The sequence below is a fragment of the Phaethon lepturus genome, unplaced genomic scaffold (genome assembly GCF_000687285.1).
Source record: "Phaethon lepturus isolate BGI_N335 unplaced genomic scaffold, ASM68728v1 scaffold34080, whole genome shotgun sequence".
Taxonomy (NCBI): domain Eukaryota; kingdom Metazoa; phylum Chordata; class Aves; order Phaethontiformes; family Phaethontidae; genus Phaethon; species Phaethon lepturus.
The window spans coordinates 5,979-27,472 of record NW_010510402.1 but is presented as its reverse complement, the minus strand read 5'-3'; the positions used below and the strand labels follow the sequence as shown (position 1 = coordinate 27,472).

Sequence of the window (21,494 nt, the reverse complement as noted above, 5' to 3'; positions counted from 1 at the left end):
GAGGTGCTGCAGAGTCACAGTCAGCCCGTGCCTGGGAACATTTTCCTGTGGATTTGGAAATAAATAAAAGAATCATAGGAAAAAGCTGCTCAGCTTTTGTATATCTGGGATTGGAAGTAAAGGGCTGTGGCTCAGGCAGGTTAAATATTCTAGCTGTTTGCATAAGTAGCAGGTACCAAAGGGAATGTGTTAGCTGTCGCCATTTATACTTTATAAAAGGTTGTGCAGCCCTTGAGTATCCGTCCCTCTTTCTCCTGTTGTGTACTGAAACGTACTGGTTTCACAGCACCCACACAATGCAAAGTATGCGGAGGGCCAGACTCGCACCCTGAAAGGTAAATGAGTTACATTTGAAATTTTCCCTGCCTTTACTGAGTCCCAGTGGGAGTTTCGCTCTTGACTGCAATGAGCGAGGATTTAGCCCATTTATATTAAAATAAAACTAGTATCTGCATGTTTTCCAACCTCCCAGCATGCCCAGTTGTACAAGCATGATGGTAATGGAAGTAATGTCCAGATCTAGTCATATTTGAAAATTTTAACAAAAATACTGAGTTAGCTCCCGCTTGAGGTTAGAGCCAGTAGGTGAGCAGCAAGAGAGTGACCTTGCTGGTTGGTGCAACCCTGTTCTCATCAGGGTCCTCACAGCACCATTATTTAGGGGGAAGGGATGGTTAAAGCAATAGCAAGAAAAGGCTTGTATAGGCAGGAATGTTTTATTTGAATTGTGCATCTTCTCATGTATTAACAACTTAATTCTGTTGAGTGCCCGCAACTCCCACAGAGTTTTAACTGAAATGCAGTTCTTGCAGGATTGGGACCTTTGGGAAACTAAGGTGCTAGTTTAGGAGTTTGTTCCAAATTAAAGAATTTTTGTTCCTGCATTGATTTTAATGGCTAGAATTTAGTGTAAATTCTCTGTTGAGAAAACATGAAAGGCCAAGAAGCCTCGCAGGGCTCAAATCGGAGCGGCAACAACAATGGCATAATAATAACAGGGTACTTCTGAAATATAAATGTGTATTAATATTTTTAATCTTCACCAACTATTTAGGCAACAGTTCAGTTAGAATGAAGTAAAAGACGCAAGAAGAGCAAAAGTAACCTGAACTTTATACTGGAAAAAATAACAGTACTGGAAATCCAGCTGGCATGTGCTGCTTTAACTTCAAATGCAAGTCCACAATTTAAAATAAAGAGAGGAATTCCAAAATAGATAGGCATTACCTACAATGTATGAACTTCTGTGCAGTTACTGGGACTTGGGCCTATTTCACCGAAAAGGTAATATTTAGGATCCTCCCATTAACAAGTTCTGTGTTCTGAGGGTTCATATTATATTGTAGTGTTGGTTACTTTTACTAAAAGCATGCAAGTCAGCCAGACTCTGCCCTTCTCACTCTCCCCAAGTGAGAGGAATAGAGGTGGCAGAACTGGCCTGTCTTGAACTACAGTAACTAACTGCAACCTCTCCGCTCGCGTTGGGCTGCCGTGCATCTGCACACCCGCCGCGGTCAAGGCCTCTGCTCTGGTCATGGTTGCTCCAGAGCAGCTCAGCCAGGCCACGTGAATGCCAACGGTATGGTTAAGCGTCAAAAATAATGTAACTGCCCCTGTTACAAAGGATGAACAAGCCGTGTCAGTGGCACGTAAGGAACTTTTAATGCAGAAATGCAAATTCGACCTGTATTTGAAAGTTACATTTTTTTCTTCTTAGGCACAGCAAATGCATTTTGTGACTGAAGACGTAAATAAATGTGGCGGGATGCTGATACGTGTAGCAAATGAGTGCCGTTCTGTCTGCATGTGGCTGCTTATCCTGCCTGTAAATGTGGTTATATGCCGAATGCAGTGAAAGGATTCGTAATACAGCAATTAACATACTAGAAACTGTTTGTTTAGTGAAGTCTTTTTATAGCTGTTGAAATAACACACTAACATACACAAACGCTGCTTGAGTAATGCAAAATAAAATCATTAGCCTGACAGAGGGCTAGATTCTGCCACCGTTACTCACGGCTTAGCAGTGCTTTGCTCCTGAGCTGTTGACTCCCTGCGAGACGGGTGGCAGAATCGGGGTCCCAGGGAACAAACACGCTGCTGATAAATTTGGGATGAGTGGCCAGTGCTGATGGGCCTAATCCCAGTATCCCAATGCAGTGAAGGGCTTAGGGTTACTATGCCTTGTAAACCTAATGGGAAGGAAAAGCCTGCAAAGGAAAGCTCATGGGAGCCTAGATTCCCTTAGTTGCTGGTCTGCTAGTTGTAGTTGTTTGACTGCTCCTCCTCCTCCGTCAAGACCTGATGGGGTGCTTGGCTGCATGGATGCAGGATCAGGGCAGCTCTTGACAGCAAGAGAATTTTTTAATGCAGGAAGAGACACTGGCTTCTCTACCTGGAATTAGTGTTTCCAATTTCTTGTCTTAACTGCTAATTTATGTATAGGCAATACTATGTCTAAAAAGTGTCATGTATCAAAATCTAAAAATACATACATATTTCCATGAAATTATGTATCAAAGTCAGTTACCCGCCAAAGTGTCTTAAGTGTGGAGATACGTTATAATAATAATGCTTTATGGTATTCCAAAAAATAATAAGTAATTTCCACTTCAGTGGATTTTATTACCTGTTGCTTCAGTGGACTTTAACGGATAGTAACAGAGAACTGAAAATACAATTGTTCATACCTTTGTTTTAACTACAAAATTCATTACTTAGCTAACTTTGCTTTTTAGTGATGGTATAAGAAGAAGAAAAAAAGTCCTTCTAGAACTTCCGAAGAGTGATTCTGCATGGTAGATGATAATGTTCTCTCTGGATTATTGACTTTTAAAAATACATGTTGATACTATATAGACTAGCTCTGATCTATTGCAAAAATAGATATTCTAGCCTGAACAGCAAAATATGAAGTATTAAATCTAGGTAATATGATCCTGCAGTTCCTTCAGGTGCTTAATAGTTAATGAGTGTAATATCCTTCAAAAGCACTGCAAAGTGAGCATGTGGCTCAAAAAACTCATATGGTATTCCAGAATCAGCATTGGAAGGCAGGAACAGAAGGTTGTAAGAATTGGAGATGGATAAATGTGTTACCTTGTGAGTTATGTCCTCCATCCCTCTGCTGAGCCTGGACCATACTACTTGATGCTCTTTTCCTGTTAAAAACTGAGAGGGGCTGTAAAGAGTTACAGGCTTTAGTATCTCCGTTTGGTTCTCACAGGTCAGTTTTGTACTTGAATATCTGCGGTTGCTCACTTGTGCCGTCAGGATTGAAGGGTCCGGGGCGGAGCGATGCCTGTACGAGGCCAGGCAGTGCCTGTAGGACGCTGGTGTCTGAGCCTGCCCTGCTGAAATGCGGGTGCACACCCTGGTCTTGCAGGAGTGGTGGGAGAAAGGGTCGGTGGTGGGGGTGGCTCGAGCACCTGCGGAGGAGCAATGACCTGCCTAATGTGGCAGTGCTTGATGCCTGCACTCCATTTGGCACTGGAAGCCGGTACCTCATCTGGGCTTACTTACGCCAGAACCCCACTTTCGGGCACCTCTCTGTGTCTTCAGGCACGTGAACTGGTTCCAAAGCACACGTGGCTGGTGGGATTTCATAATTTGCAGAGCAACAGTTTATACCCTCAATTTAAGACTCAGACACTCCCCCCACACCCCTTTTTTTTTCCCATCACTGTACAAATACAAGATTTAAAAGATGCTTAAACCAAAATTCTCCCCAGCTGAAACACCCTCCAAGCCAAGTGTACGCCTGAAGCAATCTGAGGTGGTCAAGATGTTATCTTTGATTACAATGGAAACTGTGTCAGAGCCGTAAGGGCGAAGCCGCCCGCACAGAGTTTCTGCACCGTTCTGCAGCCAGGTCGTGTGTGCGCAGACCCGCGCTGTGCACAGCGCCGCTCCTTAGCACCATTTTCCCATAACTGGAGAAGGCTTAAAATCACCGGTCAAGTAGCAGGGTGTGAAGGTGCGGTATAAGCATACAACAGAGCTTTGTTTATGGACTTTCACGCTAATTATAGCTGAAGTTTTAAATTGAGGCAGATCAGAAAAACTACTGCAGCCAGATGCAACCTTTAGCCACGTTCCTTGCTGTACAGGGCGTGAGGGAGCATGTGTCCTGGCAGAGACAACGTTTAACATCTCTCCCTCATAACTACCGTCAGGCCAGAAGGCAGAAGTCACCCGCTTGCTGCTCAGCGGGGTTATCCCTGTCCTCCTCTGGCCAGCCCTGCCTGCTTTCCTGACAGGTAGGGTGCTTTAGTATGCCTCCCTGGGGAAAGGGGCTGCAGGTGCCTTCTCCATTACAGTTTGCTCTGCTGGGAACTTGTGCACAAACCCAGTTGGTTTTACAGTAAAAATAATGGAAATGTGAAAAACACTACCTTATTGCTTTCTACAACTACCTGAAAGGGGCTTGTGGTGAGGTGGATGTTGGTTTCTTCTCCCAACTAACTAGTGATGGGATGAGAGGAGATGGCCTCAAGTTGTGCCAGGGGATGTTTAGATTGGATATTAGGAAAAATTTCTTCACCGAGAGAGTGGTCAAGCATTGGAACAGGCTGCCCAGGGAGGTGGTGGAGTCGCCATCGCTGGAAGTGTTCAAAAAACGTGTGGACATGGCGCTTCAGGACATGGTTTAGGGGGCATGGTGGTGTTGGGTTAATGGTTGGACTTGGTGATCTTGAAGATCTTTTCCAACCTTAGTCATTCTGTGATTCTGTGAAGGATCTGGCAGCACCATCCACTGTCCGCCCAGGCCATGCTGCTGCGGCTGGGATGTCGCAGTGTCCACAGAGAGCCGGCTCCTGGCACACCGGCACTGGGCAGGGTGCTGCCGCTCCAGCACCTTTCTGCTGCTCTTTCCCAGCAGTTACTTTCTTGTGATGGGACAAGCAGCAGACTTAGACATAGCTACACAGGCAGCAGTGCCAGACACAGTGTAAAGCGCTCCGGGTCTCTCGAGCACCTCTGCTCCAATTCACAGCATTTTTTCCCTTCCAAGCAGATAACAGTATCTATCCTACCCACCTTCAGCAAATATTTAGGAGATAAGCAGCACTGTTTGTGCTCAGCAGCAATGACTGGACTCTGCTCGTACACCTGGGACACTTAGCTAACAAGTCCCGCAGGGCAGTTTCAGGTCATGCTCGGTGTCCTGGCTCTAAACAACCCTCTTCCTCTTCTCTGCAGCATTTTCCACAACTGCCGCCTCCTCCAGCTCCACAGCAAGGCCCAAAAGCCAAGTACAACTGACAGCCGCCGTATAAAGTGCAGGGAGAGCTGCAGAGCTCGTGTCAGCTTCGCTGTGTGTTTGCGCTGAATGGAGCAGGAGGGTGCATGGAGGGGCAGCAGGTACAGCAGAGGGCACCGAGCGGAGCACAAACCCGTGTGTTTGCAAGACCCATGGTCAGGCATTTCTCTCTTCTTCCCTTCTCTACCAGTAAAATTCGGAGAGAGACATATTTTAATGACAGTTTGCTGAAATGTGCGCTCCCTGCTGATTTGACATTGGGCAGAAAAAGTGTCTACAGAATCAATTTTTAATAAATGTAAACAACTAAATTATGAATGACAAAAAGATCACTGAACAGTTAAATATTAATCACATAATTACTTAAATTAATACTTTTAGTGCAATGTTGTGATAGAGAGTTTTACTTAGGTGGTGTCGCTGCGCTGGCTGGGTGGGTGTGGGGGGCACAGGGCCACAGCAGCCACCCTGGCAGTGGGGAGCAGCCCCGGCTGCTGGCTGTCCCACAGATCCCACCGTGCTGGCTGCTCCTCTTAAAGCCTCTGGAACCAATTTATTAAGGACTTACATTTCCTGTTCAAAACGGGAGCTGTCAAGAAAATGGCTAAACTGGCCCCAAACCAGAAAATGAGCCCCTGCCCCCAAAACTCTTCTGTCCCAGTGTGCCCATAAACCCCCCAGCAGTGGGTGTATGATGTGCAGGGCTGTGGCTGTGCTCGGTGCTGATCTTGGGAAGGCTGAGGGAGCTGCAGAGGGAGCTGGGGGTGCAAAAAGCCCTGGCTGCTTCTAAGATGAAGTTGGGTGAGTTTATGAAAGAGGTGGTGTGCCGCGAGGTTGGGGGCTGGATTCACTGCCCTGCGGGCCCCCTCTTGTGTTCCTGTCTCTACAGGTGCTGCAGGGAGCTCGTGTGGTGGAAAACTGGTCGCCAGCGTTAACGGGGGAGATGGTAGCAGCAGCCATCTGTAGGTGCTTGCATGCAGCACGCAGCTTCCTCAAGAAACTAAGAGAAGAATTTACTGGCGCTCTTGTCCTTGTGGGTTGGCTGGCTGCATTGTTTGTTTTTAATCTAATAAAAGGAGATCTTAATATCATAGTAAAATCGGTACAAAGCTAGAAACTCGCCCCTTGGCGTTTTGGCGAAACATTATTGAAAATGTAGAAGCCTTTAGCAGAAACAACAGAAGCAAAAAGAAATTGTAGAACTAGGATCAACAGGTTGTGTTCTAGATGTTGGGAGGCATGGGCAAGAGCAGCCAGCCAGAGCTCAAGGTGCCAGCAAGACCTGCTAAGCCGGAGGCCTGACGCCAGCCCCGTTGTGGCTCTGCTCCGCAGGGACATGATGCCGCAGTGGCCGGGAGCAGGGGCCCTGTGAAGATTGGGTGGGCAGCACTGTGGAGTGGTGGCTGGGCAGTAGGGAAGAGCACATTGCCAGGAGGACAGGAGCAATGGAGAAGGAGAAACGGACGGCTGGGAAGAGCCATGCACTGGGAAGATGGTATGAGTATAGCGGGACCTGGCCAGGGAGGTGGAGGCAATGGAAAGGCAAACTTGCCATCCTTAGGATTGATCTGGATTGATCCTGGCTCAGTCTGCTCCTTGTCTGGAAATTAAATCTGGCACAGAAATGTTAAGAGTGTTTTTAAATTAGTAAGTGAAGCATCTCTTGCAAAAGGTGGGAACGCTGAAGAAGCGGTCATGCTCAGACTCAGCTGTCGCTGTAGGATCCAAGTGCAGCTGGTTTGGCCTCATCTCTTGTTTTCCAGTGCCTTCCACCTCTTCACGAACATCACTAGGAAGCACTGTTCCCATGTGCCTTAAACAAGTGCTTCCGGAAAATGCTATTACCCACCTTGTCCACCAGTACAGTACTGGACACCATGGCCAATCATAAAAACAACCATTTTTGGGGTGACCACTGCTCGAGCTGAGAGCTGTAGCTGCTCGCCACAACTTTAACTCACATTACATGGCGGGGTGCTGGAGGGAGCAGCTTAGGACTGGTACCTAATCAACAAGTTTACGCCCTGCAAAACCATTCCCATCTCCTTGCACTTGCTGACTGCCTGACAGCTCGTGCGCATTTTGCTTCCACACTTCTGTGTGCAGCATATTGTTCTGTCCACTCAAGACCCATTCACTGAGCACATCAGGTCCCAGTGGGGCTTATGGAGCTGCCCCTGGTCACTGTGCTCTTTTCTATGGCTTCACATCTGATGAGTAAACCTGTGAGGCGAATTTTCCTTTTGAAGCTGCCATTTGAGTTCACTTCGTGCTCTCATAGCGTTACGTTTTCTGATGGACTTTCTACAGGTACGGTTCATAGTGGCAAGAAGGGAGAAGCAGGAGCGCTTTCCACACACAGTGTTACAACATGCTGCAGTGAAGTTGGTTCCTGGAACATAGCAGCCCCCTAAAACGTCAAATAAATCCTTAAACTATTCATCACTCTGTTTTTGGGGTGGCAGTTAAGTCTTTCAACACTCTGCAAGTTTCTTTCCCCAGCAGTAATTTCACTGGTGAAGAAATACAGCTCAGGGCACTCCACAAAGGCCTCAAAATTCATGTTTTGTTTTCATTACCAGAAAAATGCTTCACTACATTAAAGAGTGGCCCATTAAAATTTTGTACCCTGTCTTCCCTGCGCCCTGCCGTTGTTGGCAAACCTTCACCCATACGCGCGGCAGAGCTGAACAGCAGCCGGCGTGTTGCTTTTGCAGACTTCAAAGAGAAAGGGCAGCGAAGGGGAGGAGGGTTAAGCCACTGCCCAGCTTGTTTAGGTGTAAGATCTCAAAACTTTCAATAGCCACGCAAGTTTACTCAATAAATGTACTGTACTGAACCTTAAGCTGCTCTATCAGTGTTTCCTCATTCAGTCTAACCCAGCACAGCACACTGGCTCATGTGCATGTCTAAGAAAATAAATTAACTGTCTGGTTCCTGGAATAAAATTTAACACTGTACAAAGCAATATATTTAACGGTCTCAGGCAAATAGCCCCAAAATAACAACAAAAAAGATAATAATGAATTACTGGAGGCTTACCGAACCTTTGGATTATATAAATTAAATGTTGCAGCGTGAACTGGATGGTGTTTTCTGATACCATTGAAAAGCTAGAGGTTGAAGAAAAACAGTAAACATATTATAATTAGAGTTTAGGGGAGCATTTGGTTATTCTTATAAGTAATTCAGACTAGCTGAATGTGGACACGGACACGAGAGCAGGAGTAAAACCTGGAGCTTGCTTAAGAGGGCAGAAAGGTTTTTAGCTGAATTCAGTGGGAACTTGCTAAGTCCAGTTTTATTTAATATCTCCACAGTTAATTTAGAAATAAACAGCACGTTAATTAAATTTACAACTAAATCAGCAAGTTAGAAGATCAGACCGAGGTGCAGCTGTGGAAAGCAAATCTCATCGTGTTGCATGAACCCACAACGCAAAGCAAGCGGCGCGGGGCGCAGCTGGAAGCACCAGCACTGCGGGTGGTGGCGGGGGAGCGAACCTGCCCCTTCCCATCGCCGGGGTGGGCACGCGCCTTCGCCAGCCAGGCTGTGATCTCTCGCATCCGCTCCCCTCGCTGCCGGGCCAGAAAGCTTGGGGTGGGGTGGTGGTGGTGCTGGAAGGAGGGAGGCAGCGAGGCTGCGGCTGCAGCGTTCGCCAGCAGTGCCGGCCATTGCCTTTGGCAGGGTTTGATGAGCTCGTTACCCACAGCAGGGGAAAGCCCTGCCCTGGTCTCGGCGAGGGACGGGGGGGATTGCATGGCCGAGTCGAAGGGACAGCTCGACAGTGAAATGCAGCAGGCTGTGGGACAGCCTCTCTGGGAAATGGAGGAGTCCTCACTGGCAGGGTTATTTAAGACTTGACTTTGAAACACGAGACACTCTGCAGTTGGGAACAATGCTGCACTGTCAGAGAGATGGACTCAATTACTTAATAGGTCGTTGCTGTCTGTCTCCTGCGATTTTCCTTTCAAGAACATATATTCAGCTGGGTTATTTCTCATGGGAAGACAAAGCGTTCTGAGAGAAGCCAGGCATTTGGAGGGGAGAGGCAGGAGGAATGTCAGCCAGGCAGATGCCTGGTTTGCTTTCTGCAGAGCATGCTCCTCAGGACATGGAGAAAGCTGGAGTGATGTAGCCGATGTGGTATTTTGGTCCTGTAACCAGCTGATCCCTGTGTCTCATGGGTCTCGCTTCCTTTCCTTTGCTCACAAGAGATTTGCCATGTTGCTTGCTTCTGCCAAACTCTGATCCCCAGGAGTGCGGGTGGTGGGACTGTGGTCCCACAGGCAGCACTGCAGATGCTGCATGGGGCATTGGTTGCTGGTTTGCCAAAACATTCAGCGTTGGATGGCCACTTATCCAGCGCTGACAGGTCCAAACAGCTCATCTCGGTGTATGGGCAGCCTCTCTTCTAGCATGGAAAGGCTTTGATGGTGTGTGATCAAAATGACAGCCAAGCTGGAGGGAGGAAAAGCTCATGGCCAGGAACCCATCTCCGAGTAACCATTCGGTTCTCCATTAGCAGGACATGGTGGACACAGATCTATAACGAAGCCAGTGACGCATATTCTCACCAGAATTACTCTGCCAGCGTTTCACAGGCACTTTCCTTGTTGGGGTCGTGGGCTTCATTCGCAGCCCTGATTCGGGGCAGCGGAAGCTGAGCGCCAGGGCAGCTGCGGGGCTCTCACTGCTGGTGTGCGCGCCTGCGTCTGCACGAGCACACGCACCTTGCATGCCGTGCGTCGTGCGCGTGAGCGTGGAGGTGCGCACACATGTCTGAGGCATCTGTGTGCACTTGTTTGTCACCAAATTAAGATGCTGCGTTATCTTACGCACATTGAATTGATGCAGCTAAATTGGCTGGATGTTCTTAAGCCCTGAGGATGTAATGAGATTTTTGTCTCTTGCCCATTTGTTTTTCTTTTCTTTTTTCAGAATAAGTCGTCTGTTTAATGGCACAGAGCCTATTGTCTTGGACAGTTTAAAACAACATTATTTCATTGATCGAGATGGTGAAATTTTCAGATATATATTAAGCTTCCTAAGGACATCTAAGCTACTGCTCCCAGATGACTTTAAGGTAAGGAAAGCTATAGTCTACAATCCATTTTTTCCTCCCATTCTGTCATTTGTTTTGGTGCAGGTTGGTTAGTGTACTTGACCTAAATGCACTTAACTAAATGTTGCTGTTTATTGTTAGGATTTTTAGTACTTGTGTATTACACCAGGGATGCTATTATTTAATAATGGACCAATGGTTGTCATGGATACCATAAAAAGTTAAATGATGAAGCTTACGGCTAAATCAGTTTTTCTAAACTAATTGTATTTTCTCACATTTTTAGCTTATTTATCAGGGTATAACAACAATTAAGAAGCAACATCAGCAGCTAGCGCTTACCAGGGTTTAATGCTCAGAATCTGAAAGAAATGTTTTGAATTCGATACTTCGAGGACTTAAATTGTATAAATCTTTTTCTTGTTGGTATAAAAAAGAAACATCCTTAAACAAACCCATGAGGATTTGTGTTAGATAGAACCAATGTAGATACTTTGATTTTAGGAAGCAATCTTTTACACACTTTATGAATGTCAAAGTATTCTTGGGAGATGGAATTTACTGAGGGCTTTTTAAGGAGCAATACATGTTTTCTATGAAGTAATGGCACTGGTGGTTGCTTTGCCCATCCTGATTGTTTAAATGTTCTCCTCCTAGCCTTGTTTGTTTGGCTTTGCACTTACAAAACTTGCAACATTGTCATCCTTATGTATGAAAATTAGAAGACAAAAGTGTCCAAACTGTAGATGGCAAGATTCAACAAAAGCACTAACTCCAGGATGAAATGATGAATAAATTGGGATGGCAACAGGGATCTGCTCAGAGCTAGAGGACGGTGGAGCATTGCTGGAGAGGAAAGTTCCTGCGCTGTGCAGTAAGATTTCACTTTGCATGTTGGACTAGGTAGGCAAGATAATTTGGCCAGTCATTATTGAGTCAGTCCAGATTTGTGGTTGCTGTGGTGGCTTTAGCTTTGGAGTACAGCTGATCCCCATGCTGCAAACCGCTTCTCAGCCGTTCTTGCCTAAGTTACGAGGGTAATTGTATTTGACCTGATGTGGGAGCGTTTACAGTTAATGTTGAGCAGAGGTGCTGTGTGATGGGAGCACACATCTAGTCCCAAGGTAGGGAGAAGTTTTGGCATTCACGTGTGGTTTTGAGCTCCAGCCCAGAAGGGCTGTCCTGAGCACTGGTCTTTCTGGGGAGCAGTGGGCAGGTCGGGGAGGCTGGCCTGCAGGTTGGGGTGCCGTGAAGCAGGGCAAGAGGCAGACCATTAAGGAGTGGAAGGGAGAAAATGAGAAATGAGAGAAGACATCCAGGAAGGAGTGAAGCTAATGACTAGACCAGTTCTGTGGATTGTTTAAGATGGATCAAGTAAAAGGGGGTGGATGGAGAAGCAGTACAGGTGAAATTCCAGCGATGCTTTAGCGGCAGCGTTTTGGACAATCTGGTGGGGCAAGAAGTGAGAAGTGAGGGTAGAAGAGATGTAGTTTGAGCTGATCATGGCCTCAACCGGCATCCGGATTTCAGAGGTGCTGTGAAACAAAACCAGCAGGATTTGGTAAGAGCTGGAGGTGAGAGTGCTGATGGATGCCAAGGACTTGTCTGCACAGCGAGCCTCTGGCAGGGCTGGGAGAGACTCAGGAGAGCCGGCGCTGTGCCCGGGCTCAGTCCGTTGTTCCAGACCATCTCTTTGCATAGGGTTAACTGTATTTTATTTAGTTCCTCCCTGGGAGAGATTTGGAGCAAACCCCAGGCTAATGAGGGCTCAAGAACAAAGAAAAGTATTGCTAGGTAGGGAGTAACTAAATAAAAATGCATAGAAGAATGTGCTGCAAAGCTATATTAAAACTGCATTGTAAACGGATTTGACTTCACAGAAATCGTGTAATTTTACCAGCATGATTAAAGTGACAGAAGACAATAATCAAAGGCAGCAAATGGAATCACTCAGAGTTTCTAAATGCAAAACTCTATTTAAGGTATAAAACCTGACAGGTTTTCCAGTGAGACTTGCATTAAATGTTCTTTATGTCAAACAAAGCATTATCAAGTGTTTTGAATATTTATTAGTTTTTACCCCTTAATTTAATCAAGCAGTTTATTAGCCTCAAGGTTTAGCCAAGTTGCTTTTCAACTTGAATTGCTGCTCAGATAGTTATTTTGGAAAGTTTGGAATGTTAGTACCGCACCAGTGTTACTGTGTTTGCTATTTAAGTGTTGTTTTCAGACTAAGTTAACACTGACATGCAGAGAAAGTGGGGTATGTGTTCCTAGGCTAGTGATTCTTTATTACCAAGTCTGACTGGTGTGTTTACACTGAATATTAATTATACTTCCAACTACTAATAAGCCAAAACTTGAAAGTGTTTAGTATCTGACAGGTCTCTCTGCTGAAAGCAACACTCTTAATAGTTCATATAATTTTCCTGGGTTTGGGGGATTTTAAGCCACATGAAGTATGCTGAGAAATTACTGTGAGTTGTTGGGCTCAGTTCTCCTTCGCAGCCACCCTGTGCTGGGTGAGGTGACGGCGAGCAGCTGGGAGCTGCTTACAGCTCCTTCTCCTGCACCAGTTCAGAGCGGGGCCATGCCACCTTGCGCAACAAATGACCTCGAGCAGAGCATGGAGCCAGCACCGCCTGGTCTGCCACGCTGCTGGGTTAGGGGATGGCTGGTACAGGAGCTGCCCCTCGTCTGGAGCCCAAATAGTCTCTGCTTCGATCCCGCCCCGCCATCAGAGGTGTTTCCCCAGGACACTTACGAGCAGCATCTCTCCCTTTCACTGCCAATACAAAACTTCATGCAAAACCAGGACCCATTGTACCTACTTATTTGAGACTCACTCCCTGCTTAGAGATCTTCAAACAAAAATAGACGTAGGCAATGTGTATATTATTACTCCGTCTTAAGGAAGGGAGGAGCACGAATGCACAGGACATGAGAGTTTTGTATGGATTATAGAGGTCACCTGTAGCACCGGAACCACAAGGCTGGCACGCTAATCTATTAATATCATTTTTAAATTAGTGCTTGCATCTAATTTAAGTGTTCTCAAACTGACCTTAGTAAATGGCACAGTTGTCCTAGAAGTGAGCAACTTTCTCTCGTAGCCAGGAGTCAGATCTTCACAGCACTAAAATATAAAAGAAACATTGAGTCAAGATGACAGTTTGTTGTTTCACGTAAACAAAGAATAACATGTGAAAAATGGGCAGAAAGAGCCATTTCAGCCTCTTCAGGAGTCAACATTAGGTACAAAAGCAAAGGACCTCTGTAGTACTGAAGAGGACAGCATCAGGCTCACAGGAGACATGGTTTCGCAGTTTCTGTTGGCTGTCTCTGCCTGTCGCTAGCAGATCTTTACTGACCCACTGGCACTGATACCAAAACAGCAGCACAACTGGCCTTGCAGTCACGCTTCCCGTCTCCTCCCCAGGAAGATGGCACCCTTGCCAGAGGTGACTGCAGAATTTAGCCAACGTGAAATCCACCAGAAAAAAAGCTTTTCCGTTGAATCACGAGCAGAAGATTATTTTATGAAAGGCACAATCTGTGTCTTTGAAAGATCTGTTTACCTTTCCTATGAGGTGTAAATGTTGTCTAAAAGTTGTGGATGGAGAAAGGCTGTGTGCATCCCACCTGGCTATCTGCTCCCTCTTCCAGGTGACCTGACAGAACTTCCCTACTAGTTCCTACAGCAGCCATAAGAAGTTGAAGGCTCATAGTAGCTCATGAAGGCTTTTTGTGCTACTTTACAGCAAAATCAGAGGCCAAACTGTCCATCTCCCCTTTCAGTCTCCCTTTCAGAGAGGGTGCAATATCTGTAGGCATTTATCAGCACATGCCTGGCACAGAAGCTGTACCAGGCTGCTCGGAGGCTGAATTTCAATGAAGCAGTGTGCACGTTGCCGCTGTGCTAGGCAGTTAACACCCCGTAGCAACTCCTGTGCCTGTTTCAGTGCAATGTGCCACTTCTGGATAGGTTTAGGAAGATGCGTATCTGCATCTGCATTTGGTAACTTCTCAAAATGAGCAGCATGGAAATGTTTTCTTGCAGCTCCTATGGCACCTCCCTGGGTGAGGTCCCTTGTGAGTCAAATTTCTCTATTTGACATTTCATGTTAAACTTTTGCAAATCATCAGGGCAGGATTTTACATTTACAGTGTGAGGGTGGAAACACCTATGTCGGTATTACCTGGGCATACTGAGCATCGTGTGTAGACAATCCAGAGCTGGGCATCGCTTCCAGTCCAGTCGCAGCCACACAGTACTCCGAAAGGTGTATAAAACCTGCACAAGAAGATCGTGGACTCAGCGGTGTGTCGAGTCCATTACCCTGCCCAAGCACAGGCTTTAGAGAACTGGACCCCCATGCTGTGAGCCATTCATTCTTTGTTCCTGGTTTTGACAAATCCTTTTCCCTCCCTAAATACGTTGTCAAATTTCTTAGTGGTGCCCAAGTCAGTGCAGAAATGCCAGATTTCTCGTTACAGGAGCCAGAGCAGGTCAGGGCGGTGGGGCAGGCTGTGCTGGTGGTGGCTGGTCGGGGGCACCTTGCAAGTACACGGAGTGTGGGGATCACAGAAGTTGTCCCTTCCCAGCACCATCACTGGTGGACAGCCATGAATTTTCTCTTGCTGTTCCTAACAGAAGACACATTTTTATCCCTGTGGTGAGTTGACCCTGGCTGGATACCAGGTGCCCACAAAAGCCACTCTATCACTCCCCTCCTCATCTGGACGGGGGAGAGAAAATATAGCAAAAGGCTTGTGGGTCAAGAGAAGGACAGGGAGAGATCACTCACCAGTTACTGTCATGGGCAAAACAGACTTGACATGGGGAAATTAGTTTAATTTATTACCAATCAAATCAGAGTAGGATAATGAGAAATAAAACCAAACCTTAAAACCCCTCCCTTCTTCCCAGGCTCACCTTCACTCCCAATTTCTTTACCACCTCCCCACAGCAGCGCAGGGCGACGGGGAATGGGGGTTGTGGTCAGTTCATCACACGTCGTCTCTGCCGCTCCTTCCTCTGCAGGGGGAGGACTTCTCATACTCTTCCCGGGCTCCAGTGTCTCCCACGGGAGACAGTTCTTCACAAACTTTTCCAGCCTGGGTCCCTCCACGGAGTGCTGTCCTTCAGGAGCAGAGGTCACAAGCCCTGCCAGCAATCCTCGAGTGTGGGCTCCCCTTTCCATGGGGCCACAGGTCCTGCTGGGAGCCTGCCCCAGTGTGGGGCTCCCACAGGGTCACAGCCTCCTTTGGGCATCCCCCTGCTCCAGCGTGGGGTCCTCCCTGGGCTGCAGGGGCACAGCCGGCCTCACCATGGGCTTCCCCAGGGGCTGCCGGGGAACCTCTGCTCCAGCACCTGGAGCCCCTCCTGCCCCTCCTTCTGCCCTGACCTGGGTGTCGGCAGAGCTGTTGCTCTCACATGTTCTCTGTCCTCTCTTCGGCTGCAATTGCAGAGTTGTTTTCCCCCTTAACAACTCCGTTCCCCCTGAGGCGCTGCCACCGTTGCTGATGGGCTCAGCCTTGGCCAGCAGCAGGTCCATCTTGGAGCCAGCTGGCACTGGCTCTGTGGGACACAGGGGAAGCTTCTGGCAGCTTCTCGCAGAAGCCACCCCTGTAGCCACCGCTACCAAAGCCTTGCCACGCAAACCTGGTATAATCCTCTCTAGCGGTTACAGCACAACAAACTCCCTGCGCCGCCACTGCCCGGTAGCAGGTGCCAGGCTCCCGGTGCCGCACACGCGTGTCGCCTCTTCGCACCAGCACGCCTCCGATTCCCGGCTTCCGTTACAGACCCCTTCCTTCAGGTGCACAAGCCTTCCCGGCATATTTGTGCTCACCCCAGGTGCGGAACGGACATGGAGATGAGTGTCTTACTTTAAAAACTAACCCAAGAACCTTGGCTTAACCCAGGCAGTTTACGACTGGGGGCATCCAGCGGAGCACGCGGTGCTCCAGTACAGCTCTGGTTTCCACATGGCTGTCTGAAGCACGGCTGTGTTCTGGGAACAGTAGTGGAAGAGCTGCTTCATCCGAAAACTAGTTGTCTTATCACAAAATGGTATCAGAATATAAAATGTATCCTGTTTATTTAGGACACATGCTGGTTAGCAGGCATCACCAAAGACTTGCATTTGATGCAGTGGGCATGGCTGTGGGGGAGGTAGAGGTGGTGTGATCCTGGTTTTGTTTGCTTTATGGCATTACTGTTTTAGCCCGGGGGTGCTGGGCCATTGAACTCGGGTGATTCTGGATACTGTCAGCCTAGTCCAAAGCCCAGTGAAGTCAGTCAAAAAGACTCTCATGAATGTAATGGGCTTTGTATCCAGCCTCAGGAGCTCTGTACCTCTCTTTACTTTCAGAAATTGACTTGTTTTTATATGGCTGTACCACCTCTTCTGGGCTTTACTGTTGAGTTTTCTTAGCACATACTCAACTGATCTACCTTACAAATAATATGTTATTTTATAGTGACCACGGACACAGATATTCTAAAACTGGTTCTTCAGGACCTCTTGAAAACAGCGGGAGACTTTCCATTACCTTCAGTAAGCACTGGATGCTCCTGTTCACTCTACAGCGTTACACTACATTTTTCCTTAGCATTGCATGTTTTCCTTTGCTCAAAAAGAGAGATACATGGGACCAGCAGATGCCCAGTGAATGTTTGATAGCCCCCTGCAGACACCTCCGTAATAACTGCAGTTAAGTGGTGGACTGTGTCGCTCCAGTGTCCCACACAAAGAAGATTTCAGAAAGTTTGAGGCAGGGGTTGTTTTTTAATTTAGGCCACTAATCCCCATAGCTTTAAACCAGTCCCATGGTCAGTAACCAGGGACCTTTACTGGTGGACAGAGAAAAGCAGTAATGGTTCAGCCGAGTGCTGATTTTGGGGAGAGGGGAAAAATACCTTCCATCAGGAGATGAGGCAGCTTCTGTAATCTTCCTGTTGTTTTTCATCTTCTGTCTTCTTCCCGTGAGTGTGTTTGTTGCCCTCATATCTTCCTACTTGCTCTTACCTTTTCTCTCTCCTTCTTTTCTTCCCTTAGTGATGCACAATGGTACACGTATTGTCCCAGCCTTAACAGACATCAAAGAGATGTAAAGGATGGGATGTCCCTTTTGTAACATGATAACCTTGCCGGTGTCACTGTGAATATTCATACATCTCCAGGCTGTAGGCAGCCCTGGGGTGAAGGAGCACCTCTCCCCTACTGGCGGTGGGTCTGTGGTGCCAAATTTGAACACAGCTAACTGCTTTGGTTCAGTAATGTCCTGCAGCAGCAGATTTTACAGGTTAATTCGAAGCCATTATGAAGAGTTGCTTCTTTCTGTGCTGCACGTTCATTGACCTTTGATTCCCCCTCTTCCCCGAGTCCTGGAGCAGCAGCTCTGCAGTTACTTTTCATGTAATTTTGGTGCCCATTTCTTGATTACTCCTTGTCATGCCCTTCTTTCCAGCCTAAATGATTCCAGTCATTTCACTCCTGTCATTTCATCGCTGTGGTGGAGGACTGGCCTTTATGTCCAGGTGTTGACCTACAGCATACTCCACACAAGTCACGTAGTGCACCTGTGGTGCAACATTTCCATCTGTAAACAGCTAGGAAAGCAAACGGCAGGTCTTTGGAGAGAGGAGCTGGTGCTGTGCTCTTGTTGCTCCTCTTCCCTTCAGGAGGCTGAAGGAGGTGGTGGGGCCGGTGTAAGCAAACTGCCCCTGGGTGCTTCCCCCTCTCTGTCTTCTCTGGCTTGGTCTGGTGGGCACTGCTGCCTCCTCAGATCTGGGGGGCTGCTGACACCCTTTGCCTTAATGTACTCCCATGCATTTAAGCTGTGGTGGGAAGATCTGTTGGAAATCTGATGAAAAATTATTAACGAGGGTATGCAGAAGACCTCTCAAGCAGTGAACTGGGAATTGGATCAAACTAGGAATTTCAATTGCCCAAAGCCCAAGTGAGGTGATGGACAAATCGCTGGGAAGAACTGTTTAAGTTGTCGGAGTGCATATCTGAGCTCCCAGCCAGCGGGATGGTCACCACATCTGTATAATTTACCAGGCTCTAAGGTATACTTTAAATACATGAATAATCATGGAAGGCAGGGAGCAGGCTGAGCTGCTGCAGCTGAATTTCAGACTCAGCAAAGACAGGTGAGAAGTGAAGCTGAACTGACATCTCCATCTCGTAACATGTGTGCGAGAGGTGACAGCGAAGCCTGAAATCTGTTGTAAGATCAGAAGTGAGTATCTGAGGCCAAGAGTGAAGATTAGGGCTCAGGACATCTTCTCTTACATCAGCAGGCTTTGCTTATTGCAACCAGTTATTTTGATTTCTTAATCCAAATGCCTTCTGGCATTGAGCTTGTGGGATAATAAATGAAAGAATAATTCAGTGCAGTGGGAACTTCACGGTCAGCTCAAATAGATTCAACACTAACACAGTGTGGTTTTCTGTGTAGGTGTAAGACGAAGACAAAGTATGTGGGTACCTGTTGCCTTTGCACTCTTGCTGACAATACATAAGCCTAAGTAGGTCAAACAGGAACAATACTTATTTTTAAAAGCGAACTATAAGCATTTCTAGTTTCTCTCTCTCCCTCTCTTTTTTTTTTTCTCCCCCAGGACTTTAATCTTTTATATGAAGAAGCAAAGTATTACCAGCTGCAGCCAATGATTAAGGAACTTGAGCGATGGAAACAAGAGAAGGAACAAAGGAAACATTTCCAGCCTTGTGACTGCTTGGTCGTAAGAGTGACTCCAGATCTGGGGGAAAGAATTGCATTGAGTGGGGAGAAAGCTTTAATAGAAGAGATCTTCCCAGAGACCGGGGACGTCATGTGCAACTCCGTAAACGCAGGCTGGAACCAGGACCCTACCCACGTTATTAGGTTTCCTTTGAACGGATACTGCCGGTTGAATTCAGTGCAGGTAATGGCCTTTTGGTGCTGGCTCATCTATTTGCTGGGGTGTTTTTTTATTATTTCTTGTTCAATTATATGCAAATTATTTGCTTCTGCCCAATTACCTTCAGTGCTTATACTGCAAGGAGACATTTTCTGCCTGGTGAGATCACAGTCTTTCAGGTTTTCCTAAGTCTAAGCAGAAAAATAGATTTAGATTTTGTGTATGTTAGTGCCATGCTGGTCTCATAATGGTGTTATACTGATAAATGCTAATTTTTTCATCAATGTATAGCCTGCGGCAGTTTTTTTTCCCTCCAAAGTGCCCCCAGGAAGAAAGAGAGAGTTCCAAAAACTACAAAAAAAAAATCTCCACACCATTTTATAGAAAATGCAACAATGTGTAAATGCATAATTTATGTCTCACTCATAATTAAATGATGGTGCCTGCGGGATGGACTTAAAAAAATTGATCTCTGCACTTTTTTTTTTTCAAAAGGATGTTCTATAAAAATTGCCCAGAGTATTTTAAACAAAATGTATTTCATTTTCTACTCAGAGTTTTGACATTAGGTTTAAAATTAAACATATGAAACAAAAGAAGATAACTGGACAGATAGGTGGATAGTAGCGGAAATAAATACATGGCTCGTGTTTAGGCAGCAGCCTTATGGGCAAGAAATGCCATTTCACGAGGGATCACCGCCACTGCGGCCGGAGCTTTGGTGTTGTAGCTGTCCTTGGGCTGCGGAGAAGGAACGGCGTTGATGATGCTGTTAACTTCTGCCTTAATTAACAAGGGCAAAACAGAGCTCTTGGTTTTTGCATGTCTGCCTTTAAAATATGCTGCAAATTACTTGTGTTATGGAAAGTGAAATCAACCTATAGGGGAGTATGTCCAAAGTTACCGTTCCCTGCAGAGGTGCTGGCTGGGCTGTGGGAAATGCCTGGTGCTCTCGATAAACTTCCCTGTGGGCAAATACCCTCAGGAGAGCTGGCCCATGGAACATGCTGGCCAGGCAGGTTGGGGAGGGAGGCGTAATAGCGAGGGAGCGTAAGAGCCCAGAGCCCTTGCTTACCCGTGGTGTTATTACGCAGCAAGCTCAGGCACCCTCCGTCTCCCACGCTGCCACTTGACAGCATTTTCAGGACACCTGCAGTTACCAGAATATGTAAAGGAGGCTGGAGTGGTTTTAACAACCTGCATTTGGCAACTGAGACCTCCCTCCTTGGGGCAGCATTCCCTGGTGCGCCGTGCGCTAGTAGACGCTATTGTCTGAACCCAGCTATTTCTGGTGATTTTTGGTTCAAGACTCCCAAGTGTTTTATTCGGTTGAACTTTAACAGTCCGATGCCTGTGGTTAATTTTTCACAGTCCTTAGCAATTTCACGTTTGGCAAGGTTTAGAGTGGGCTGCCCCAAAAATAGAAGGCTGGAGGTGGGTTGGAGGCAGATGCGTTTGCTGGCAGTGGGAACAGTGCTGAATGCATCACTGTGCTGGGTGGAGCAGGGAGCAGCTGCAGTTTAGCTAAGGTAAGTGGAGAGGGAAGCGTGGTTGTGTCTCAGCCACTCTGTCCATGTGATACGGTTAGATGCATGCAAGAAATTAGAATAACTGAAACAATAAAGGGTCGCTGCGAGCCACTGACGGGCTCAGCGCTGCAAGCAGCCAGTCAAAGTGCTGGATGCCCACATGGCTTAGCACTTGGTTCTGTTTTATCCAACGTGGTGTACTGGTACGAAACGTGTGCTTGTAGTAAAAGCTGAATGCTAATCGTTGTTATTTGAATGTATTTTGAATTCAGTCAAAATTCAGACAGAATCAAAGAGTCTCTTTGCAAGTTCATGTTGTAAAAAAAAAAAAATTCTGTCAAAGAGTCTACAGTATAAATAATATTATTAAATTACATCATTTTACTAAATTACATCATTTTACTATATAATTAATAGAAAGTGTTTTCAAACACTTTCTGGAAAATGATGCATTCCTGAGACCAAAGGCTGATGAAATCAGCGGCTAATTATCATTGGCTCTGATGGACTCCGGTCAGTGCATGGGCGCTGCCCTTCCCAGGATTTTTTGGCTAAACAATATTAAGTCAGAAGTTGAAAGTACAGTGAAGCAAATGCACAGACTTAAGGGAGGTGGGATAGGAGGGGTAGCGGCTGGAAGAACAGAATAATTTCCAAAGAATCTCAAAGAGTGACGCAGTAAGTCTGCCTGCTGTTTGCTGAGATACATCACTTTTGTCT

At 46.6% G+C, this 21,494-nt stretch overlaps 1 protein-coding gene across 1 annotated transcript in view; it reads left to right on the top strand.

Moving 5' to 3' along the window:
• The window catches only part of KCTD15 (potassium channel tetramerization domain containing 15), a 39,356-nt gene that overhangs the window by 13,812 nt on the left and 4,050 nt on the right, over positions 1-21,494 (top strand). Inside the window, exons 3-4 of the mRNA XM_010296888.1 lie at positions 10,205-10,349; positions 18,964-19,269. Coding sequence (XP_010295190.1) covers positions 10,205-10,349; positions 18,964-19,269 — 451 coding nt within the window. The remainder of the gene's footprint in view (positions 1-10,204; positions 10,350-18,963; positions 19,270-21,494) is intronic.